This window comes from Zootermopsis nevadensis, unplaced genomic scaffold, assembly GCF_977971745.1.
Source record: "Zootermopsis nevadensis isolate Lab colony 2312 unplaced genomic scaffold, Znev_1.0 Znev_ptg000022l, whole genome shotgun sequence".
In the NCBI taxonomy this organism is placed as follows: Eukaryota; Metazoa; Arthropoda; class Insecta; order Blattodea; family Termopsidae; genus Zootermopsis; species Zootermopsis nevadensis.
In genome coordinates this window covers 6565251-6590860 of record NW_028259154.1, presented here as the reverse complement: position 1 = coordinate 6590860, position 25610 = coordinate 6565251, and the positions used below count along the sequence as shown (strand labels likewise).

At 37.5% G+C, this 25610-nt stretch overlaps 2 protein-coding genes and 1 pseudogene across 6 annotated transcripts; 2 read left to right on the top strand and 1 right to left on the bottom strand.

Annotated features, from left to right (window-relative positions):
- The first annotated feature begins 30 nt into the window (after nt 1-30).
- LOC147872964 (uncharacterized) lies at nt 31-14863 on the top strand. 4 transcript variants are annotated; one of them, XM_087353347.1, is made up of 5 exons: nt 31-217; nt 2506-2631; nt 6872-6961; nt 8189-8352; nt 12829-14863. In XM_087353347.1, the coding sequence occupies exons 2-4, from the start codon at nt 2512-2514 to the stop codon at nt 8324-8326; spliced, it is 348 nt and encodes a 115-aa protein (XP_087209473.1). In that variant the 5' UTR covers nt 31-217; nt 2506-2511; the 3' UTR covers nt 8327-8352; nt 12829-14863. The 4 variants fall into 4 exon arrangements, with proteins under 4 accessions (XP_087209473.1, XP_087209474.1, XP_087209472.1 ...); XM_087353348.1 differs by lacking the exon at nt 12829-14863 and adding an exon at nt 9384-11016 and having other exon boundaries at nt 38-217; nt 8189-8343; XM_087353346.1 differs by having other exon boundaries at nt 84-217; nt 2509-2631; nt 8189-8343.
- LOC147872965 (E3 ubiquitin-protein ligase UHRF1 pseudogene) lies at nt 10776-12833 on the bottom strand (annotated as a pseudogene).
- Nucleotides 12838-21865, top strand: LOC147872963 (uncharacterized). 2 transcript variants are annotated; one of them, XM_087353342.1, is made up of 4 exons: nt 12838-12944; nt 19243-19326; nt 20261-20288; nt 21640-21865. In XM_087353342.1, the coding sequence occupies exons 1-4, from the start codon at nt 12861-12863 to the stop codon at nt 21771-21773; spliced, it is 330 nt and encodes a 109-aa protein (XP_087209468.1). In that variant the 5' UTR covers nt 12838-12860; the 3' UTR covers nt 21774-21865. The 2 variants fall into 2 exon arrangements, with proteins under 2 accessions (XP_087209468.1, XP_087209467.1); XM_087353341.1 differs by lacking the exons at nt 12838-12944; nt 19243-19326 and adding an exon at nt 19340-19818 and having other exon boundaries at nt 21640-21740.
- The last annotated feature ends 3745 nt before the right edge of the window (nt 21866-25610 follow it).

Here is a 25610-nt window from a genome sequence, read left to right as displayed (position 1 = left end):
TTTCGTATTCAGTATAATGTATAATGAATTGTTTTTTTCTAGTTGGCCATCCTGGTTTACAACATCATAGAGTGTATAACTTTTTGTCAAGCATGCGCGTCATCCTTTCCCAGGCGGCCTCTGAGGACAATGTGCTTCCGTTATAGAAACTGCATTGAATTTCTTTAGAAAGTAAAGTAACGTAGTGACTTGGAAGAAATACTTGGATTTTGTTTATGTATGTATTTATAAGATATTGTAGATGCGTCATATTGTGATTTATATAGTATTAAAAATATATTAAAATTAGCCGTCAATCACAATGTAATATTATTAAAAGATTAAAATATTATTTTACGTTCCCTATCGAGTACTCGATTTACATGTGGAACATACACGACATGTTTCGGCTATATATAGCCAACATCAGGTGTTATGTATTTAAACTTATCACTGAATTACTGATTTTTTAATGATTTTTAGTCTTCATTTTTCTTATGATGTTCTTGTCCATTATATTGTTTCTTCATTCGTTGTAGTATCACAGGTCACTAATATGTTTGTATTTCGTATTTCGTAGTGATGTCAATGTTTTGTATATGGACTGTGAAGTAAATGTTTCAAACTATCTTTTAATAATATTACATTGTGATTGACGGCTAATTTTAATATATTTTTAATAATGTATGTATTTGTTGCATTATTAACTGATTTATTCTTAATGTAATATTCCTGTAATGCAGTGGGTGTGATATCAGTCTGAGAACTAAGAAAATAATTAGAGATTCAGTTATGGTGAGTACTTTGGACAGGTTTATCCAAGTCCAAATCATCCAGGATATCTGTCAGAGTTGACCATATCATGAGAATGTTCATTCAATATGTCTAAAATAACATTTGCCATATGTAGTCTTGCCCTATCTTGTTGCGAAAATGTTTCCATCCCACACTGCATCTTTCAGACGCCAAGCATGGGGATCATCAGCGCCTCTGATATGCATATTCTATTCATTGATATTTCCATTTATGTGAAACTGAGCTTCAGAGAACAACATGTGTTGAATAAGTGTTTGCTCTACATCTAAATATTAATGAGATGAATCACAAAAGATGACTTCGCGAACTTCATCAACATCAGTTAGTGCGTATGTGCATTACATGTAATCTCAGTTTCATAAAATTCCATTTTTTTATTTATTCTTTTTAGTATTTGCACAATATTGTTTGGTTCTTGAGATATGTAAATCAGTAGGATACCTGGGTGAAATTCGTTATGTGTGCCCTTCACTTCAAATATATCACATTATTTTATTTGTTAACAACTGTTGTGTTAAAGCATAAATGAGCAAATGTTGAGGTATAACCACAATATGATGCAAAAATACAATCGGATACATTATTAATACTTATGTATAACATATAAAATCAAAGAGTGTATTAACAGAAATAGGCATTATATGTGAACTTTTGAAAATTCTGTAATTCTGGAGTAGATCATCTTTGAATGATTCTTCATCTATAGTAATGATGCAGGAGGAGCTTGAAGTGTTCTGTGTAGTGCATAATTTTTAAAATACAAAATCAGCTCTTGATTTGGTCTAGTATATTTTCTATTCTTTATTACCATTGTCTTCAACTTAATTTCAGTTGAACTTCATATTATGATAAAATATTTGTTCTGAAATTATTCTCACACCAATTTTAAAATAATTAGCCTGTTATTAACAGGTACTATAAGGTATGTTATATGAAGTGTAATGGACATGGGGTTGCTATTGGACACCCCCAACACGACCAATTTTACCATTTCTTCCCACTCGGCTACTATCACCAACAGTACAAACAAAAGGGGGATCACTTGTAAGAATAAGACCACATAACTTTAAGAAGATACAATTAATTTATATTTATAAGGAGGTATGGATAACAATTTAAGCCATGATACATACAAAGTATGCCCATTAGTTAAGCTGCCAGTACAGATTTTAGTGTGGTTCAAGATTGAATTATACAATTTTTGTAATCATTAGGCAATGGTCAAAGGGAATTGATATACTTAAAAATGAATACAATAGTAAAGCAATGATTTTCTTGGAAGCAGGATAAACACAGGCTGGAAGGGAATTTAAAACACAGGACCCAGATATAATATAGAATCAACACCCACTTTCCAGGTCATACAAACAGAACAACTTGTTCAAATTCTTTTCCTGTGAATGTAAAATGTATTTTTTCAAGAAATAACTCTGCCTTTTCATGTGGTGAGTACAGAAATGTGTACATACCTAACATGGTTTTATATCCTTCAACATATACTATGATTGAAATCTATTGAATTCTGGACATTCCGTACACTGTGTGAATTAAAATTACGTATATTTTTTTGTGTTTAGCTGTAATGACAGGCATGCATGAACATCGTCTTATTACTACTATATTGCTCATATGCATTATTCAGAGTACAACTCTTTCTTTCGATTTTTGAGATATCTGCCAAAATTTTATAATTTAATTTTAATTTTACAGCAGAAAATGGGTAAAATCAAAATGGAAAATGATGTTGATGTTCAAAGTGAAAGAGATTCCATTGGCATGGTATCAGATGAGGTTCATACACAATCAGGAACTTCAATACAAAAAGATGAAACTGAGGTAAGCCTTCCTTTCAGATGAGCTTTTTTTTCTGTTCATTTATACAAGTGCCTGAGTGTTTGGTTTTACTGTATGAGTTATTTTTAGCTGTTAAATGATTATAAAGAAAGAACATTACTGTACCTTTTACCCTAACTCTGATTTGCTCCTGTAGAGCTCGAAGCCTGTAAGAATAATAGCAAATTGCAGCCTCAATTGGGTAGTGCACATATATATATATATATATATAATTATCTTAATTTGTAATACAAAATAACAGACACCTTTTTCAGGCTTGTAGAAGATCTGTGACCCAGTAATTGTAAATAAATACTAAACAGTCAAAGATGTTACAAATTAAATATAATGCATTTGTTCAAATAGGTTTCTTGTTTGAAAGTGTGTGTGCTTATCTGGAAATTTTTACGAGTAAGAATTTCTTTCCATTATTCATTTAATTTGCTTTGTGTTTTTTTATAGATTTATTTTCATTTTATTTTTCCACTTACAAGTCTTACGATGAATCTGTTTTGACAGAATCTTATATTTTGGTGTGAAGCTTTTGTTATAAATTACAACCCTGCCCATTTTTTTCTTTCGTTACTCTAACAGCACAAGATAAGGAAAAGGTGTCTGTTATCACAAACTATTTGGTAATGTTAATAAAGTGGTAGTTTGTTTATCATGATATGCTTTAGCGTGTGCTGTGCAATATTTAAATGTTAATATGTACGCTGAAATGCCCTATTTGCCATAAATTGTGTTATTGGCTTATAATATATGTCCATACAACTACAACACTACAGTCACCTGTTAAAATAGTTAAGAAGGTTACATGCAACAGTTAGTATAAGTGAAAAATATATTTCAAATTCCATATTACATTTCTGTTACTGTTAGTGTTCACTGAATTCCAAACTACCGATGCTTTGTCATGTTTTTGTGTTATGGCTGAATTGGATGCTCGTGTGATGTTGGGTTGGCGCAGTTCCTCCTATGTAGATATGTTTACTGCATTTTGGTATCTTGCTTCTTGCTGTGTGTTCTGTTGATACAATTCTCTGTGATAATAGATGTCTGTGGAGTAAATAAGATCAGCAATAATATGTGTAATAAATAACATTTCATATATTTGTGTATATATTTAAATCTATTTAAGACTGCTGTGGTGCATTAACACTTACAGTAGGTCTTGTGGCTTTCGTATGTCGTCTGTTGTGGAGGAGTGTACTGCGCTGTGTATCATGGTATAATGTCGTGCTATATGATCTATGTACAAGGGGAGTTTGAAGAGTAATGAGATTGGCAACACTGCTCATCTTAGTGGCCTTGATCAAGATGGCACACGTTCTGTTTTGTTTCCTTAAGTGTGTTTAGCTGTTAATACAGATATCATCATTTTCCAAGGCATGTGTGTCTGTAAAAGCTCTTGTACAAAAATCCTGTTTTGCATTGGTGGAACAGAACAACATTTCATGTTTTAAGCCAGAGATGTGCAATGGAATTTTGAGTGAAGCTCAGAAAAAGCGGCGAAGAGACGTTAAAGGTGTTACAGAATGTGTACGGAACAGAAACAATGAGCCGAGCTACAATGTTTCAGTTTTTGAAATATTTTAAAAATGGAAACAAATGGGTGGTTGACGGCGCTCGAAGAGGGAGACAAAGCACCATCATCTGGAAAAGTGATGCTGGTATTGTTTTCTGCCTCAAAAGGCATTATTCTTGAGCACTGGTTACCTCAGAAGCTAACTGAATGGTATTTACTATGCAAATTCACTTAAAACTTATTTGGGGAACGTAGTTCAGAAAGAAGTGACCGGAGTTCTTGACGAAAAGGTGGCGTCTGCTTCAAGACAATGCACGACCACATATTGCACATGTGGCCAGGGCTGCGGAGTCGGTGAAAATATACCGACTCCTACCTCTGTATAACATCTTAAGAACACTTCCGCCACTTTGTGAGCCGCCAGCGGCCTCAAACTTAGTGAGATTCAACTAAGCATTGAGCCACATGGTGTGTTAATAATTGTTTGTAACTTTGGCTCCTGCACCTTAAGAAGGCAAACTGTCTACAAATCAACCGACTTCTGCAATAACCATTAGACATGAATTTAAATATAGGTTATAAGTCTAAAAAGTAGGCTGATGATCCATGTGGTGGTGATGAAATATCTTGTGGTACCATATACTATTGTAGTAGGTTTTCAAATATTAATACATATTTAGCTTATATGAAGGAGCCAGAGTCAGAGGTTTCGATACCAACTCCGCAGCCCTGCATGTGGCGACGGAGGCGCTGCCATACACCGATGGACCACCTGTAGAACACCCATCCCACAGTTCAGACCTTGCTCCATGTGATTTTTGGGCATTTCCAGCGCTTGAACATGACACTGAAGTTAAACAAGCTACCGCCGTTGGCCTACGCAAGATATCTGGAAATGGGCTACTGCACGTGTTTGAGCAGTTGGTGAGAAGCTGCAGAAAATGTATAGCACGTGAAGGCTGTAAACTTTGGCAGAGAAAGTGCCAAAGCCTCAGGAATCCTCAGGTGGTGAGTAATGCGAGTAGTCGCATTACTTTTCAAACTCCACTCGTTAGGGGGAGGATGTGTGCTGATGGTAATAATGCCTGTATAGTGCGTCAGAGATCGGGTTATGACTGTATGGATATAGTTCAGCTGTTGGTTTGGTTTTGGGTACAGAATATGTGGTGTTTTTCTAATAGTTTAAACATCTTTCTTTACTGTCTGTTTTTATTATTTCCAAGAATCTCCTGTGGGGCCATAGGATTCTCCTGTATTTGGGATATGATGAGCATTACCTGATGATCTCTATTGTTCGATATTGAACATACATGTTCTTCAAACCTCACTTGAAGTGTGTGATCTCTTTGTGCTATATGATCAGTGCGCAGTCTCTGCAGTTTAGCTTATTTGCACCTGCATCATGAGTTTTTGTGATTTATGTTTTTTTAAAAATGTCAGTCGTTCAGAGGACTGTTGTGATCAGTATTTTTTTTTTAATTTTGTTATATCGAAGGTTGTTTTTCAATGTGTCTGCAAATGTGGTCCATTTCTCCTTATGTCCTTTGTTTGTTTATGTGTGCTATTATCTTGTTTTTATGTTGATGTTATGTGTTTACTGTTGTTAAATTTGTTCCATATTATATTTGTATTATGATAATTTTTTTCTGTTATTTGCCAAGTGGAATTTAATTTCTTAATTTTATGGTGGATATTTTTGTTACTTGATTGAACGGGTAATCATCGTTGTTTTGTGCTCTGTAGGATGATGACATGTTTGATGTACAGTCATACTTACTAGAGATGGCTTCCAGTATTTGTTAGTTAATTGATCTTGTAATGCGAATGTGTGGTGTTTCTTTTGAGGCAGGTATTGACTGAATTATTTAATGATATTTAGACGACATCACCTATAAAGGGTTAAGGGAAGAACATCCGTTGATGTTTTTTGACAGTTGGGTACAGAGCACAATATTTGGAACACTGAAGGAAATAATGGGGAAGACGCTTAATGTGGAGCTTCATAATCATTTGTCTACATCAAATATTAATTATTGTGGTTATCAAATCAAGGAGGATGTGTGGGGAATGTAAATATTAGAAATGAATACAAGAATTCAGTTCAGAAACCAGAATAGATAAGACCCCTTGGTGGATGAAGACATAGATGAAAGGATAATATTAAAATAGTTCTTAAAGAAGTAGGATATAATCACAAGGACTGGATCCTTGTGGCTAAGGATAGCAACCAGTGGCAGGCTCTTTGAACTCACTCTGTAAACCTTTGGGTTCCGTGTATGCGGCTAATTTCTTGACTGCCTGAGGACGACTAATCTGTTCAGCAGACTTAGTTTAGTAAAGAAATGAAACGTTCGATTTTACGTTTAATTTGTTTAGTTCTTCTTGAGGCTGTTCGTACAGCACATGCGCTACCACAGTTGTAATCTAATTTTTTCAGTCCATATATATATATATATGGATGTTTTTTTATGATGCTTAAAATAAATTATCAGCTGCTCCATGTTACCTGTCACCCAAGAAAGGTTATCGATCCTTGCGCTAGCCCTTTATTTTGCAAGCATGTCTTATTGCGTTATGATTACATTTTACATTTAAATTGTAAGTGGAGAAAACGTGGTCATTATCAGCATCAGGTGTGGAGGTTTTGCATAACTTCATTTTACTGAAAGTTGTGCCTGGTCCTTAGAATGAGATGTGTAACGTCTTCTTTCGCAGATCATGAATATAAAAGTTGAGGAATTTGCTGATACACAAGAAGAGGAGGATCCTATAGCAAAACTTGCATTGATAAATTCTGAACATATGGTGAGTTGTACATTACAATTAACTTTTAAGAAATATGTAGGATTACCTATTGTGTTTCTCTTGTCCATCTTCACATGAAGCAATTCTACTCTGGTGATTGGATTTTGCAAAATGGCGCCAGGGGACTGAATTTTGTTGCTCAGTGTTTATGAAATACCATTTTAAATTTCTGTTGCATCAGTTTTAAAACATGTGAAATTAAATATTGGCCAAAATGAGATATATTTTAGACAAATATATCCCATAAATCTTGTATAATATATGGTCTTTGTATTCAAAATACTGCCTCCTATTGAATCTCTTATACAGTTCACAGGAACTATGAATGTTTGAAGATTATCTTTTATTTCTTTTGTAACTAGATGCAAATTGTACTCATATATTAAAACAGTGTTGTCATTTCTGTTAAGCATCCTTAACTTTTTCCATATGGGAAGCTAAAATTGTGTATCAAATATTAAACATTGATCAGGAGATAAATTTGCAGCCATGGAGACTTTTAATGAAGAAGCAAATTGTGTCATAACATTTTCTGCCTTGTTTTCGACTTTGTTTCTGTAGACCCAAATATTCTCCTTTGCTCTGTCGTTTTGGCACAGATTTGATTAAATTAAATATTTAAGAGGTTAACTTGACTTCATATATAAAGTTGCCTGAGAGGGAAGAATGTTAATGTGATACTCTGCTCAGTATTTCTCTCCAAAACATACAAAATGTAATTTCATTATTGTGTGCACTTTATTAGTGATGTGTACTTGTAACTATCAAGTAAACACAATATTTTGTGACCATTGAATATGTGCTTTACCATCTGATTACATAAAGCAAGCCATAATCAGCTGAGGCATTGTCACTGCTTTGGTATGAACGTGCCAAGTAAACTGATGTCGACGTCTTTGATTTCATATTACGACACGAAGACTATATTATTAAAGTCATATTTGTATTAGAAAAATCCTTTTCATAGAAGAGTCTTATTAATCCTTTGGGATTAGTCCCTTCTATGGGACCAGAGCAGATCTAGATCCCAGAACGTAGTGGCCTTGTTTTAAAACATCACGTCAAGAAAAACAGGAATATTAAATGAAATGCACCATCGTCAGGCTCCTTTAAAGATGTTCTGCAGCTGCTATTAGTTTGATGCAGTAAAATTGTATTGATAATTAATCCATTTCATGCAGTGAGAGAGCACAGTCAGGACTCGTAATGAGTGTGGTTATTTTACAGGACTCCATCAATTTACAGAAAGTTGTACCTGATTCTAATAGTGAAACGAGTCTCGGGTTTTCTTATGATGACAATCAAGTCATCGATATTAAAGTTGAGGATGTCGGAGGTGTGAAAGAGGAGGAGCATCTCCAGTAATAAAGGCGGAGCATGAGGTGAGTTGTGTGAGTATTGTCAGGTACGTTGCATCTCCATTTGTCTGTCCACATGAAGCAATTCCGCTCTGCTGAATAGATTTTGAAGTGTCCGTTGTAAACTAGTGCAATTGCATTTGTTGCCTACTGTTCGTGGAATATCGGTTCTGTTTTGTTTTACTTTTATTTTAAGACGTGATATTAAATATTGAGAAATACAAGAAGTGTTTTAAACAGATGTAGCCACTCAATCCTTTGATAGTTTGTCCACACTTTCTGGTAAGCCTTGTTTTGATGGTATTAATTCCCAATGAATTCCATGCACATTTTTGTGGATCTGTGAATGTTTGAAGGTTTTCCCCTTTCTTTCTTTCTATCTTTAAGTTTGTTGCAGCCTGTATCACCACAGTGGCATGGACCTGCCATTTCCATTATAGAACTTTTACAGGATAATTGATGACCCTCTAAAAATGTAATACAGTGAAACCTCTATCCATCGTTCCCGGAACTATCGTTTTCCCGGATGCATCGTCCGTTTTGTTCGGTCCCGGATACATCCCATATAAAATAATGTTACATTTTCCCGCTTCTATCGTTCCTCGAACTATCGTTTTATCGCATCGATCGTTCAAAAATCTTAGTCCCGGCCCACAATTTTCCCGCAATGATCGTTTCTGAGAATTTAAAATGCTGGGTTTAGAGATAAATTAATACCGAAAGACGCACAATGTTTTTGGAATAAACAGTATCGGTAACCTGTTATGTCGCCCAACCAGCACAGATTCTTTTGGAATGAGGGGTCAGCGGTGCAGGGGTGATAGTTGGAGTGAATGGCGGTGCCCATTGTCAGAAATTTTACGATTTTAATTTGGGTGCACTCATATTTCGTTCCAGCGATGCCAGATGGCATGTGCAGTGTGAATTTCTTCACAAATGCTTTTATTATAAGTACAAAGGAAAGGCGAGCGAAACTTTTTCATTCTAATGGTTCATATCGTGTCTTCTACAGCTACGTTTCGTTGAGTTCGGCAGTAATAGTACTTCCATTTTTCCTGTTACAGTCCGCGAAGGTTGATGGAGCGGTGAGGAAGAGGGAGAAACGACGAATGCGAGCCCGAACTTTGCCGAGTTTTGCCGAAGCACACGCTGCATTGGCGAAAGTGAAGTCGTTCTTTTATGCGCATAATATTAGTGAACGTGACGAAGAAAGCATTTTGAACGTGGAAAGTGCTCTGTTTGGCCTAAAACGTAAAGTTTCGACAAACCAGTTGTCCATTAAAGACTTTTTTGGTAAAAAGAAGTAACTTTGAAAGAGAAACATTGTTTGTTTTTTTAAAAATGTTAATGCTTTCCCTCATCTATCGTTTTCCCGCATTCATCGTTTTTATTTCCCACCCCCGCCGAAAACGATGCATCGAGGTTTCACTGTATTAGTTGATTTGTTCTAAGACTATGTTGGACATTGCTAATTGCCTTGATTTTAAGACTCCATCAATGTAAGCCACAATTGATTTAATCTTAGGTATTTATCAATTGTTAGACGCCATAAAATCTAAAATGCATTGTCAGTATTCCTGTCTTTGGGTAATTTGTTGTCATTTACTGACAATTTTAGATTATCGGCAGTTTGGATCAAATGAGGTATTCGCTAGTAAACAGCACACTTAGGTTTAAGTACGCGTTACTCATTACTAGAAGGAAAAGATAAGCTGAATCTTTGGATTACTGTCTGAAAGTTTTTCCTTCTTAATTAGGGTTATTACTGAATGATGAACAGATATAAGTCCCTCAGAGTCACCTGGAACTTCAGATATAAGCAGTTTTTAATTAAACTTGTTTCTGTATCGCTGGCAGGTGATTTTTATATGTAATTGTTTTGTATGGATGTAAAACATGGTCTCTCACTCTGAGGGAGGAACACAGATTGCAGGCATTTGAGAATAGTGTTGAGGAGAAAACTATAATAATGAGCTTAAAAATTTGTACTCCCCCCAGTATTATCAGGGTGATTAAGTCAAGAAGAATGAGATGGGTGGGGCATGTGGCAAGCATTGATGGGGAAAGAGATGTGCACCTGAGGGGAAGAGACCCCTGGGGAGACCTAGACGTAGATGGGAGGATAATCTCAGGCAGGATCAATGGGAGATAGGAGCTGAAGGAGACTGGATTTTGTTGGCCCAGGACAGGGACCGGTGGAGGGCTTTGGTTAGTTCGGTGACGAACCTTCGGGTTCCGTAAGCCATCTATTTAGTTATATATAATTGTCCCTACATTTGCATATGTGGTTTTCTCCTTCCCCCTTACTCCCCCCATCTCTCCCCAAGTTTTCTTTTTTTCAACAAATTATGTTCTGTTTTCTTTGTATAGTAACATCTCAAAAAATATTGTTTTGTTTGTGGATGACAAATAATAATCATTACAATTAAATATTGTTGTAATGAAATGCAAAAAAATAAATTGGCCAAGATTTATTGTTTTTTAAAGGAAACGTATTTTTGTCAAGTACATGATACATCACTCATTTAAACAAACATCTATGAAAAAAGTTGATGAACAGTGTGTAATAATAAGTGAAGCAGCTGCATCAAAGTGTCTGTCCAACTTCATGCACCTTTTCAATGAAGAGTTCACTAAAAAATACCAACATCAGAATAACCTGTATAAGACGAAGACAATAAAGCTACTTTGGCAGTATTCTGACGTTGCATGCAACATTCAACAGACATGAAGAACACTGGTTTTGAATGTCATCACCATCTATCATCGCCCATGATCATAACCTGGGAAAAGTTTGCACAGTATAGAAGACAGAGTTTCATTGACAGTGATCTTGTACTTTTCTCCAAGGTCATGCCGGCAACATGGACAACTGTAAACCTCAGCTGAAAATGATCTTTGCAGAAGTTATGTTTGTGAACAGTGGTGACAGGCTTATGGACCAACTCCTGGCAACATATGCACATAAATGTATCAGCCACTTTAGCAATGTATTTCTGTTTCCCACCTTTGAGGTACTGACTACAAAAATTCCATAACTTTATGTTGATATCACGCTCAATCAGCTTCTTTAAAATGTTATCTAACTTAAATTCCACAACCTTGGTTCTCTTAATGCTGCTGCTAGAATCTTCCAGGGCTTCACACGACCTCTTTTTGGACTCCCTTCTTTTTTCCTTGGATTGTTGCGCTTCAGCTTTCAGTTTCTCTTCCATAGCCTCGAGGTAGCCTTCAGGTACTTCTGCCTTTTCCAAACCATGAAGCTTAATAAGCTTCTTACCTTCTGGAGTCCAGGGGGCTGGACTATCATCATCACGGCGAAGACGATATCGCCACACGATGAAACCAGACTTTCCCTTCTCTGGGTAATACTCCACCACCTTATATATACCATCACATCCATTCCCAATTTCAGGAGCATATTCAGAATACTTTCTCAATTTGTAGTTTCTGACAACTCTCACAGGCTTCCCACCTTTCCAGTCGTTAGCTTTAGCTCCTTTATCACAAAGTTTAGAGTTGCAATTCAGTGCCAACGCTTTGTTTAGGCGTGTGAGTGTCTGATCACGGCTTTGACCTGCTGTGCGTTTGTTTCCGGATAAGTCACGTCCACCTGAACCTGTGTGGAGAAACTCGTCGCCGTCGTCCTCGTAACCCCCGCTAAGTACGATACTGCATGCGCCGTCAGACTCACGTCCGTGAATACCGGCGACATGAGGCCGATGCACACCAGATTCAGAAACCTGCACTCTGTATAACCAGGATGTTCCAACTTCTATACCAGGAATTGGGCCATAATGATTTGGTCGTACCAATGTGCATTCTTTAGTGTGCCCCATACACGCCATTCCCTTCCCCCAGTCACGTGAACTTTTGGGATTCATACGTCGTAACTTTGCTTTCTTCTTACTCTCCTTCAACTTTTCACCTACTTTCACAATCTCATTTTCATCATTCTTTCAGTCTGGACAGTACCAATCATCACTGTCTGGAACAGCTTCCAAAGGTGGATTAAGGCATCTGATATGGTAAGCCATGTTACATTCATCACACAGAATTTGCGTAGCAGGATCATCCTTTCCACCACAAACATAACAACTGCACTCCCTGCATTTTACACGTGGATTGTCATGGCAGCTCAAACAATTTAGAGCGCTCTGATGTAAAGGTATTTGTGTTTGCATCAATCTGTCATCTTCTTTGGTCCTATCTGCCACTGGAATTGGCTTCTCAATCTTTAGTATGTCATCACAAAATATGATCTTGCAGTTATCTAATGGTACAGCATCTCTTCCTATATATAAACAGCCAATAATTTCTTTCTCTCTTCTTCTTATATTAACTGTGATGATGCGAACATCATACCAGTATCCTCAAAATCTTGGATTCTCAATATTATAGGTTGCCATAACAATATTATTTATTTTCAGATCACTTACGTCATATTTTTGTCTAGCTCCCATCTGCTTTTTGCACTCCTCCATATCTGTAGCTCTGATATTGTTTCAGAATCAAATCTTTCTCCACTCACAGTTCAAATTATGGCAGGACGTGGAGGTCATGGGGCAATATTGGAGGCTTTCCATACTCAGCAGCGACCAGGAGTTGAAGCTGATAAGAGTCAGGTGGGAAAGTACATCAGCAATGTGTTTACTCTCTTAGGTCCAGATCAGTAGATTTTATTGCTTGAGAAATACTTCGTGCTTATTGTTACGGTGTTCTGGGATTAAGTATTCTAGTTATTGCCTTAAGCTGCAGCCAGTAGTCCAAAGCTTCACTTTGAGATACTATTTGAATTTCTTGTCCTTAAGTTTTCACATCATGAGCCTGGCATAGCTCAGTCATTATAGTGACTGGCTATGGACTGGACGACCAGTGTTTTGATCCCCGACAGAGGCAGAGGATTTTTTCTCTAACCTCTGCGTCCAAACTGGTTCTGGGGCCGACCCAGTCGGTATCAGGGTCCTTTCCCAGGGGTAAAGCGCGGCCAGGCCGTGATGCTGACCACTCACACCATGAGTAGGAGCTGTACCTCTTCTGCCCCCAAGCGCCTACATGGTGTATAGTGGGACAACATTACTTTTTATTTTTAAGTTTTCAACTTTGGCTCTTGGGTATAGGCTGCGTCAAATGTTGATAGTTATCCAGTGTTTTGGCAAACACTGCAGTTGCAATCTCCTGGGTGAATGTGTGGTGACAGGGTATTTTTAGAAGTGTTATGTGAGGTGGAAGTAGAATTTGATGGTGCTGATTGGTAGAACAGGGGAGTGGGCTGCTTTCTGATGAGGAAAAGAGGTGATGAAAGAAATAATAAATATTTAAGATTTAATAATTTCATTTAACAAATTGGAATCAGAAGCATGTTCCTCCCATTGTAATGAACTCTCTCAACCTTCCTCATGACATTACATTGAATTTCGTCCTGGTTACTAGGCTCTTGCTCACAGCTGTTGGGCTGTGCATGTGCAAACAAGGTGTATCATGAGCAGAAGATGTTTATTAACAAGCATTTCTTTGCACCAGAATAATTTTCAGCTGTTTGTTAGGCATTTAGCAATGCATATCCTCTGAAGGAAGTGCAAAATAAGACAATACACAAAAAGTTAACAAAGTTTTGGGATAGAGAAAGTGTTTGTCTGTGACAATTATTAATCGAGTGACAATATGCCTCAAATTATGGCTGTACGAATTTTAAATAGTTCATCATCTGTAGTAGCAGAATGCAGCTTTAATATCGCCATTTGCTTCATAATTTTGTTTGTAAAAGGGTTTCATGTATAGGAGCTGGGCTTCGTTTTAAGTGGAATTCCCTGAAATATGCTTCTTTTGGAACTACATCTGGAAAATAATTTTAAGCAACTGGTTAGTACATTCCATTGTATTGTAACAATTGGTTTTTGGTGGTTTATGATCATAAGTATTTCTGCTGTATGGATATTTTTTAAGTGCCATTGCATTACCTTTCCACTGTAAGTGATAGCTGTGTCTCGTCACAAAATACTTTGAGTCAAATGAGGAAGGAGTTGCTCGCTCCCTTGCAGTACTCGAGTATGGTGCAGTGTAATACTTCATTCTGTATCAGACACGGATGGTTTCAGCGATGAAGATGTCTGTCTTACATCATCCGGGCGACGATGATGGAAGCAGCAAGGACCTCTGAAATGTTGGCAAACCTACAACGGTACATGGTGTAACAACCCAGGAGACTGCCATCTTCAGACTCACTGCCATGAAAACCTCAAACCCTAAATAGTTTCAGTGTTCTTGTAGCAGTTTTCATGGTCCCTTTTGATACACCTGTTTGTGCTTATTGTTTAAGCTTTTCTGCATCCAGCAGTGAGTCACACATGAATATTGCAAAGAAGTATAATACCACTTTTTCATTGCTAACATGGCATTAGTGTCAGTGGCCAATGCAGTATCACATGTAGAAGATAGGTCATGACACATCACATCTGCAAAATATGTATCCTTTGGGGAGTTTCTGCATCTTTTGCTCAGCATTATATTTTGTTGAACATAAATATGTGATGTTCAAAATCTTGATCTTATGCTTTATTTATTTTGTAAAATTATTGCAGATATGTGCCAAGGGACTTTCTTTCAGTTTGCTAAATTACAACCTCCATTCTTTAAAAGCACTTCAATCTGTGAAAATAAAAAGGCCTCGAGATCCGGTCCCACATTCTTCCATTACAATTAGTACCGCCTGGCGTAGACAAGTTTCACATCTCTCTTCTGAAATACTTTGCCATTTCGAAACCAAAGCACTTCAATCTGTGAAAATAAAAAGGTCTCAACATCAGGTTGCAACATTCTTACATTACAATTAGGACTGTCTGTCCTATAGAAGTTTCACATCTCTCTTGTGAAATACTTTGGCATTTCGTAACCAAAGCACTTTAATCTGTGAAAATAAAAAGGTCTCAACATCAGGTTGCAACATTCTTACATTACAATTAGGACTGTCTGTCCTATAGAAGTTTCACATCTCTCTTGTGAAATACTTATATGTTATAGGCGGAATAACGCACCCGTGGAGTCCCCTTCTCAAACCTAGAACACGAAATAATCCGAACTTCTGGGTTAAACCCACATGACGAGTACAGCTAAACAAAGACTCTGGACGTATCATTACAGTACAAACTTAACCTCAAAAATCTCGTTCGTGTGATTACTTCCAGTCTCACTCACGCAAACACTTATCTTCAAGGGGCAAATTCTTCCACATCCATAACCCAGTCTGCTCTCAGTGGCACAACCAAATCTTTTTCTCATGTGCAAAGGCAGATAACACGATAGCAGTCTTCTCCCTCCACAGTCATTTTCGTCCTTATTCTACTTTTACTTAACGTGGGGACATTTTTATGGATCTTAGCTAAAAACAAGCAGGCCACTGAACATGATAATGAGTCACCTTCACCATAAGTGGCAGTATGAAGATAAGCCTGTCTACACAACTCATTCTCATTGTCTTCACCCTAATCGTTGTCCCAATACCTAACTTTTCCAACCAAGCTTAAGATAACCTAACATAACGTCCGAGTACGATTTGAGTTTCAGTTCACAGTCACCACGTACCTGAAAAAATATTGAGTAACGATGATTCGTCCATTGTAATTTGTATCGTTCTGAGTATCCGAGTAAGACTCCCTCCACTTCCTCAGTCCGTCAAACATCTGACTTTGTGTTCGTGTTCGGTCATCTGCCTGGTTGCCTCAGTACTCCAGTGACTGATATTCACCTAACCTCAAACTTCGTGGCACTGCTCACAGAATACAGAAGCCACATGACGTAAAATGACCCATTTGCAATTTAGAGAAATGCGGTTTCTGACCTTGTCCTTGCAGAGGCAGAAGACCATGAATGTGGAGCGGATGCCATAAGCGTCGTCCTAGTTGTTCCCTCTGGAGATAAAGCATTTGAAACAAAAAATGTGTATATGGGATCTCTCCACATCAACGCAACATAGAGAAGAGACATTTTCAGCTGGATTCACCCAGAATCAAATAATTTTTCGAGAGATTGTAATTCCAATGGAGACAAGTTTTCCTACTAAATTTTACCGTTTTTATGACCACTAGATTTCTGGTTATCTATATCAAAATTTGTCAAGAAAACACTTCTTTAGAAAAAAATATGTCTTAACTTCTGCACTAACTGAGATACAGAGCTCAAGTAATGCGACGCCCTTTCAGTTACTTATTCCACCAATGTATTGAGCACAGCTGTGGCTTAAGGGCTTCAAATTTTTACCTCTGATCTGATATTTACAGAAGATTGATATTTTAATTTTTTTAAAAAAAATACGTTGTGCATGCAACTTATTAAAAATATCTGTACATATTAAGTTGGGAATTCGATGGGATTAGTTTCTATAAATCATTTTACTGTAAAGACTGACTTCACAAATTTCATGAGACAACTTCAAGGAATATGCTTCTTGTTTCATTCTTTGCATGTAGTGATTTAGGTAAGCATATATTAACTATATATATATATATATATATATATATATATATATATATAATTTCAGAATCATTACATTTTATATATAGCAAGACACCTTATAATTAGTCAAATTGTGCAGAAATCTAATTAAATAATATTAGTACTATCTCCCATACATTCGAAGACAAAGGAACGTCTATTTATTTAGATCCTGATTTGTGGATGTTACTCTTAGTATGTAGTCTCTTTACTGGATAAAGTGAATTTATGTATTTTTGAAATGCTAATTGAGGAATCAGCAGAAAATGTAGTTTAGCCGGATACATGTATGATACGTGGAGTCAGTGGTGATAAACAAAAATTATTTTCGCATTAGTTGATTCCTCACTGACAGGTACCAAACCACAAATCAAGTAGGACTTGAGATTTCGCGGCAGCGAGTCTGAAGATAGCCGTCTCCTGGGCTGCAACGCCGTGCAGTCTAGTAGAAGTTTACCGACGTTTCAGAGATCCTTTCTGGACGCAGGAAGAGATTCATAAGGGCTCATGAGCCTGGCTCACAGGTTCACCGAAACTCGTGCGAAAGGGCACTATGAGTTTTGCTGTGAATTCTGTCCCCAGCAGTCGCCTACGCTCTCGTCAGTCACTCACACGAGCCATGTTAAGGTTATTTGTGGTAACAATCGGACATTACTACCGAGTCCTTCGAGAAATTATAAGGAACGAGTTTCCATAAACAAGAATTATCACTCATTAAACACATGTGTAGCCTTCGAAACAATTGGAAATGCTTGACGTCCATTTGAGGCAAAACAATATTTTAACATAAATTACCACAAAATTAACTACATTTTTGACAGCGGAAACAATTAAACGATATGTCGTATACAATCAGAGATTGATAGAGCTCATTGTTACTCGTTCTGTTGATAACAAAACCTTGCTCTAAGTAAATAAGGTGGCCTCCTTCGATAAATTTGTGAATATAAAGCCAGCGATCGAACCACCAACAACCACCAGAACGTCTGTTGTTCACACACGACATCTTGCATCTCACACAAGAGGTAAGGTAATATTTTTCTTTGTAAAGTAACATTGACATTTGCACAAAAATAAACTAATTTTACGCTCCGTAATTCAGTAGCAAAGACGACTCCACCACATTCATAGGAAACGTTTGTATACAAATCTAAACGCGACATTGATGCAAAAGAAAATCTCACAAACTAGTTTCATTTTTAACATGCCAAAACACCATCACAATATGTCTTCTCCGACTTGTTTCATTCAATCTCACAAATATCTGAGCGCTCACTCAGGATGCTTCTGATATAAATGGCGCCAGGTTAGGGCTCTCTTCTACACACAAGAACAACTACAAAGAGTTGTACAATCACGGGTCCTTGGATATTCCATCTGTAAGTTACGGTCCATTTTATTTTGGCAGAAGAACGAACAGATTACAAAGCAGCAAGATAATGCACTCTGGTAGCCAGAGCAGGAACTACGAATTTCGGAATTGTTTACTATCTTTAGACATGTATTCAATGTTACTCTTGTCGCCTTGTCGACCATTGATACGCTTTCTTCTAATATTTACAGTGGTTATTATGATACCAGTTGTCCCTACTGATGGAAGTGGACAATTTGTCGAAGTTCTGATGTTTGTTAAGATTGTTTGGTTTTCTTGACCGTGTGTGGGTCAGATCAGGTTAGGACAACACAGACTACGTAAGGTTAGTTTGAGTTAGGTTAAGTCAGGTTACTTTTGTTTAGATTAGATCATATTAAGACATGTTGAGTCATATTGCTTCATTTTCTGTTGAGAAAGTGGGTTATGGAAAATGCCAAATTTGAAATTAGTATCTTGCGTATTGAAATAGTTAAATTCTGAATTAAATTTTGATTTCAAATTGTCCAAGAATTTTGGATATTTTTAACTCGTGGATTTTTTAAAATTATGATAATTTCTAAAAAATTTTGTGTTTGTTTCGATTAAACTGAATTTTTGGAAATTTCTAACCTTGAAACATTGAAAATTACAAAATTGTGAGGCTTCTCAAATGTTGGAAAATTCTGGGATGTCTAAAATATTAATTCTAAACATTTTGCACATTTCAGTCTTAAGGAATTTCAATTTTAAAATAGTGATTGTTTGAATTTTGAAAAACTCGAAGTTGAAATTTTGATTCTGATTTTCAAATTTTATATATTCCATTTAAAATGCGGTTTCCTTAAATTTACTTCAGCCTCACGTTAGTGTTTGTTTAGTCATGATAAAGGAAGTGAGGAGAGAACGGATTATTTAAAGTTGGTTTACTCTTGACGGTGGGATATTTGAGCGGTCGAAACGAAGGACCCGGAGAGAAAGCCTGTTTCAGTGCCATCCTGCCAGAGAATGACCGCCTGAGCCATGGCACGGCCCATTAGATACATACGTATCACAATTTGGAATCTATTCCTTTGTTTCAGGTCTCTCTTTCACAGTTTCGAAGATACAGAAATGAAGACTTTCGTATGCTTCGTCTTCTGTGCTGCATTATGGTGATAATGCAGGTAAGCAAAGCCTTTAATCTACAAAATATCCTCCAAAAACCAGCACTTTCTGCCCACCGTTCAGAGCTTAGCGTTCAAAAATATGTGCTTTCATTATGAAATTTCTTCCTGATTCACATGTCCATTGTTTCTTCACAATCCATGTAGCATGGCCACCAATTAAACCTGTTCGGTTCTAAAAACTTCATTTGGTAATACAGGGCTAGTCTAAATGATGTTCCCGATTTGGAACACATGTTACTCACGTTTAATGAAATTCAGATGCACAAAATTGGTACCGATGGAAAGAGAAACTCTTCAAGTTTATGTTGGTATATTTCGCAGCCACGTAGTAACACTGTTCGCCGTCAGAGGCGATATGAGTAAAAATGGCTGCCATCGAAGACAGGAGCCTTCTGTATCCTGGATTTTCACGTTCACCGGTCTGTTATTTGTGTTCAATGGCATCTTCGACCAAGTTTGCGGCAGATCCACCCAGTGGGCATACAATTCGTAAGTGGTATTCCGAATTTAAGAAAAGGGCTGAATCTGTAAGAGAAAGTCAATCGGCCGCCCGTCAGTAAGCAAGGAAACAGTGGAACGGGTCTGTGCAAGTTTCACACGCAGCCCGCATAAATCCAGTGGGGCTAACATTGTACACCTGTAATGTATTGAAACAAAACTTGGAGAGTTTCTCTTTCCATCGGTACCAATTTTGTGCATCTGAATTTCATTAAACGTGTGTAGAATGTCTTTCAAATCGGAAACATCATTTAGACTGGCCCTGTATAAGAATACCAAATGAATATGGAGTTTATCAACTCCCCTATTACGTGGGTCTGTCATCATTGTATGACGCCCAGAAATGATTTTCGATAAATGTCTAATGTGAAATGTGTTACATTCCAAATGCAAATTGGTGAGATTTTCTGAACATTCGACGTGATTGTTTCAGGAGCAGTGCAGCGCTACCAAGAAAATCAGTAAGTAATGTATACAACTGCCTTCTATTGTAGTCCTGAAGAACGGTATAAGTCTAAATAATTCTACTACAGAGTGAGAGAGCTTCCCTCAAAGGCAGGCATGAAAACTCTGGGCTTACGGGGAATGCGGTCTTCTTGTGTGTTTTGCGTTTTACGATTCAGATCTCAAATGTTCACTACATTACGTAATTTGTCAAATACTTGTTTAATACGTGCTTGTGCGTCATCATTCTTATCTTAATTAAAGTAAAATTGCGTTTTCATTAAATTCAATTTGTTTGTACTTGTGGGATAACAGTGCACACAAATTATATATTCTTTTTAACATAGGTACCAACGATTATGTCCGCCCATGAAATGGCTTCGAAAACGTCGTCTCTACTTCTTAGCTTATCCTAGAACCAACTGAACAGCAGTCGTCTGCTGGTGAAGAAAGTCCGTTATTTTAAATAAGCCTAGTGTTCATACCATTCAAACAAAAGTTAACAAATGGATCTTCGCTAGATCAATCCAATCCAACCCACATCATCAGAACACGATGTTCAAGGAAGTTATTAGCCTTTACACTAACGCATTGACTAACTGAGCAATTTGGTATTTGGCGAAATGAAGCAACGGAAACGTCCAAACGATAAATGTACTTAAATCTCAAGGTCTTCTAAACACTGATACACATTTTCATGAGTGGTATCCTGACATTTATGTTGTGCTAAACCTCGGAAAACACCTGGTGGCGATCACTGAAATTACTCCTTCGGCAAAAATGGATTTCCACTGTTTGGCTCGTTGCGTCACTGGCAACGCCATCCATTCTGATAAATGCATGCACACATCTGGCTCCAGTCCTTCAGGTCTTCATTCAGCACTAGCTTAAAGAGGGGAGATGGCGTCTTCTGGATTGTTGTTCCTTGCGGTATGTTAGAGGTATTCCAACGTTTCAGAGGTACTTGCTGCCTCCATCTTTAGCGCGATGAGTCGTCACAGCAAGAACCTCTGAAACGTTTGAAATTTCCACCAAAATACACGGGCAACCCACACACCGGCCATTTTTGGACTCACGGTCGTGAGAACCTCAAATCCTACTTAAAGTAGAAACGTCAAAATCAATCAAAGTTAATAAAATATCCCTACAATGCATACGATAATTAGCAACTTTCAAAATTATTGGCAGTGTCAAGAGAAACTGGTCGACACAAAACGCACTCATCTTCCCGTTATCCTTGTCTCAATATGAAAGTAACCTCAGCCCTGCTTAGCCCAACTTAAGCTAGCCTAAAATAACGTAACCTAAATTAACTTGTAACATTTTTAAAAAAATTATCCTCAATGTAAATTTTCTATTTTCCAACAGCACTTGATGAACCCTATGAATGTCTGGAAAGTGATCGTCCCAGGTTCGGGGATTGCGACCAAGCCTGTATCAAGAACAAATATACTGTAGGTCACTGCATCAGAAAAAAATGTGTTTGTAATTTATGGAAATGAAGCGTCGGTGTGAAATTATAACAATTTGTTAACCGAATTCTGCGAAGTTAATTTGTGCAGGATGACAAATAAAATACACTAAATTTTCCTCATGGCTCGACTGTCAACATCTACACTACCTATCCTTTATCACGGTTAACTTTTCAGGCCTTCCTTCGTTCCCAAGTTTTACCTACGGAAACGTCTTCTCGTTTTCTCACTAGACGGCGTAACTTTGTAAATAATAAAGCGACATGCATATTCCACACAGGCCGTACGCGTTGGTTGAGGCAATGAATTTCGTTTCCTTCTTCGGGACGTAAAAATTTAGAAATTTGACTTGGACGTCGCTTCAAATTTCACCTTCATGTACGCCTGAAACTTCACTTGCCAAACAGGCCTTGGCCCAAGTAAAGCAACCACGAAGGTGAGGGCGGAGTCCACCACAAGAGTAGAATATCGCCTCTAGAAAGTTTAGCCATTTCTCCGCATGAAATAATTTCCTGGATTTGTTAAACCGAGCCTTAAAAATATAACGGGGGTGTGATGCAACCAACCAAGCAAACACCTTTGAATAAGTTGGCCCCGTTGTAGGGTCTTGCACTGTCTCGTTCGAAACCCAAACTGATCGTCACTCGGAACCAACCCACGCTCGTTTTCCCCCCGTAGGACCCGACTGAGTTGTATCTCCTCCAAGTCCTCGACGGTGTCATCCGCACCGTATAATGAAGTCTGATGTTTCTCGGTTCAGTCGGTAATGTTTTGTGACCAAACCACTGGAAAAACCTGAGAAGTGTGGTGGATGATGGGGAACCAATGTTGACCGCAAATGCAGTGGGAATTATAACATTCTGGGGTGAATGTAGAGCCAACCTTAAATCAAACCTAATTCGGCGAGCCTCCATAATAATAGTTTTCCTGTCTCATGATTCAAGATCACCAACTTTTGGTGGAGTTTAGGATTCATCACCAGCTGCTGTTGCATCGGTAAAATAAATTAATTTACATCTTTTACCAGGCCCAAATTCTAGCTGTGCTGTATGTTTTGGGTAATTTAATTGAACCCCACCTGGTTTCCTGCATGTTACAGCACAATCCGTGCAGGGAAGGAAACATTTATGTCGTACACTAAGTCTTCCAATGTGCATCTGTTCCAATCTCTCATGGACGTTCTGTTAACCTGTTATGCGGATTATGCCTGCATGTGTTGTAAAGACCTGCAGAGGACTTGGAAGTAATATTCACACATTCCAGATCTCAACGTTAAATGGAGGTTAGAAAAAAATAGATATTTTATAGTCCCAGGCGAAGAATGCAGAACATGTCACAGCACAAATACAATGTGTTTCTAATACAATTGTAAATTACGTAATTATGACAGTAATTTACAGAGTTGCAGCAAACGTAATTACACATGAAAGCGTATCCACTTTTGCTTTGTATTTGTAATGTGAATTTATAAATTTGTTTGAAAATCTTCCATGTTGTCCAACAAAAATGATGATAATTTGAGTTACAATGCATCGGCCAACGAAAGATTATTACGTTTCATAAACAATTACCTACGTGAGGCTCTCCTAGTGCCTGGCATTACTCTCATAATTTTCTTTTGAATGTTAAACACTTCTCTGCTGACTATTGAATTTCCCCAGAAGATAATTCCTTATGACATTATCCGATGGAAGTAAGCAAACTAGCCTAGTTTTAAGGTTTCAGTTTCCATGAATGATGTCACAGCTGTATCATCCAGCTTCTCTGCCTCTAGGGAGAGACATCCAGTCGCCTACTGGATAACACCTTGTGGGGGCCGCATACCCATTCTTCGTGTAGTAGTAAGTTGAATAAAGAACATTCCTGTCTCTGCCACAAATCGTCTTTGGCTCTCCAGCCACTTCACTGAAATAGCTACCCCACCACCTTCCTTACATCCTACTTCATTCGCTGCATATTAATTCGCTATAAAACCATTATGTTCATACTAGAGCAACGGGCTCCTTTCGGAACGCTTTCTCTAGAGTACTTGTCGTTCTTTCTGGATAATTTCGCGTTTTTTGTCTATCGGTTTCTGTTGATATTTAATACGCCGTGTGTCCTGTAGAAGTTTACCGACGTTTCAGAGGTCCTTAATGGACGCAGGAAGAGATTCATAAGGGCTCATGAGCCTGGCTCTCAAGTTCACCGAAACTCGTGTGAAAGGGCACTAAGAGTTTTGCTGTGAATTCTGTCCCCAGCAGTCGCCTAAGCTCTCGTGAGCCGCTCACAACAGCCACGTGTGAGAGAATTGAAGAACTGTGCGTCATAGAAGGTAGGACTTCGATCTTCAACAATTTATATGGAAGGACTTTCCACAACAACAAAATTATCACTTATTAAATAATGGCGTTGCCTTCCACACAACTGATAATCTTTTATGGATATTTTAAGTAAAATATTTTATCACATATTACCAAATTAACACTGAAAATAACTACATCTGTGAGAGCGAAAACAATTCAACGATAAGTCGTATACAATCAGAGAAAGATAAAGTTTATTACTCCCCGTCGTGTTGTTACCGTAACCTTACTCTAAAAAGATAAGTTGTCCCACTTCGATAAATTTTGTGAATATAAGACGAGCCAACGACCACCAACCACCAGAACGTCTGTTGTTCACGCACGACATCTCGCATCTCACACCACAGGTAAGAGAGTATTTTCTCTTCTGAACTAACAATGATATTTGCACAAAAATGAACTAATTTCACGCTCCGTAATTCAGTACCAAAGACGACTGCATTACATTCCTACGAAACGTCTTACGAATCGACTCACATCAGTCTTCCACAGCCTCTTTTATTTCTGCTACGTCAGTCACTGTCGCAGAAGACAAAATGCTTTCTCAAGATGGTCCCATACGTTAAAACCAGGCGGGTTGAAGTCAGGTGATCTTGTGGGCCATAAGTCAAAGACAAAGTGACCATAAACCAATATGCAAATAAACATGTTTACTTCTTTTGTTTGGTTTCTTTTTTGTGCACAGAAGAAACACTCACATTAGTTCCGTGTAATGCAGAAAAACTCTCTGTAGAATTCATTACACTCTGAAGTTCTTTTCACACAAACTTCAAAGTTCTGCAAGTTCCACTTAAATACACATATCTTCGTCTTCCAAAATGCTAGTCCTCTCTGATTCTTTTTCACATTCTGCACTTTTTATTATTCCGTCTGTGTTTTCGTACATTAACACATGTTCCTTACTTTCTCTTGAGAATGTTTGGGGTTATGGTAAATGCCTAAATTTGAATTTAGAATCTAACTAATTGGGGGGGGGGACACTACAAGAAACACTTAATAGAGTGTCAAAAAATATCTACTGTTACTAATTGGAGATTGGAATGCTGGAACAGGAGAAAATGAAGAGACAGTAATTACAGGAAGATTTGGTCTGGGAATACGAAATTCTGCAGAATATAGACTTATTGAGTACTGTGCTGAAAATTCATTGCTTACAGCTAATACTTGCTATAAGCAACATACACTTAGACTATATACATGAACATCACCTGATGGACAACACCGAAATCAAATTGACTATATTATTGGAAACAAAAGATGGAGAAGGGTAATTCAGTCAGCAAAAACACTCCCAGGAGCTGACTGTGGTAGCAGAACTTTGCATTAAACTAAAAAAGCTGAATGAAACCAGAGTACTTACAAGAAATTATCTAAATGACATAGAACAAGAGTATAAAATCAATGTGAGTAATAGGTTTAGTGAACTTTACATTTGTTAAACAGAGCCTGAAGAATTATGGGAGGAAGTAAACGTTATTATAACATCAGAAACTAAAGAACACATACCCAGAGTTAAGAAAAG

Coding starts and splice junctions, on each gene's coding strand:
- LOC147872964 (XM_087353347.1), top strand. CDS start 2,512: ATGGGTAAAATCAAAATGGAAAATGATGTTGATGTTCAAAGTGAAAGA. Junction 2,632..6,871: donor TACAAAAAGATGAAACTGAG/GTAAGCCTTCCT, acceptor CTTCTTTCGCAG/ATCATGAATATAAAAGTTGA. Junction 6,962..8,188: donor TGATAAATTCTGAACATATG/GTGAGTTGTACA, acceptor GTTATTTTACAG/GACTCCATCAATTTACAGAA.
- LOC147872963 (XM_087353341.1), top strand. CDS start 19,538: ATGATGTTCCCGATTTGGAACACATGTTACTCACGTTTAATGAAATTC. Junction 19,819..20,260: donor ACCCAGTGGGCATACAATTC/GTAAGTGGTATT, acceptor TGATTGTTTCAG/GAGCAGTGCAGCGCTACCAA. Junction 20,289..21,639: donor CAGCGCTACCAAGAAAATCA/GTAAGTAATGTA, acceptor ATTTTCCAACAG/CACTTGATGAACCCTATGAA.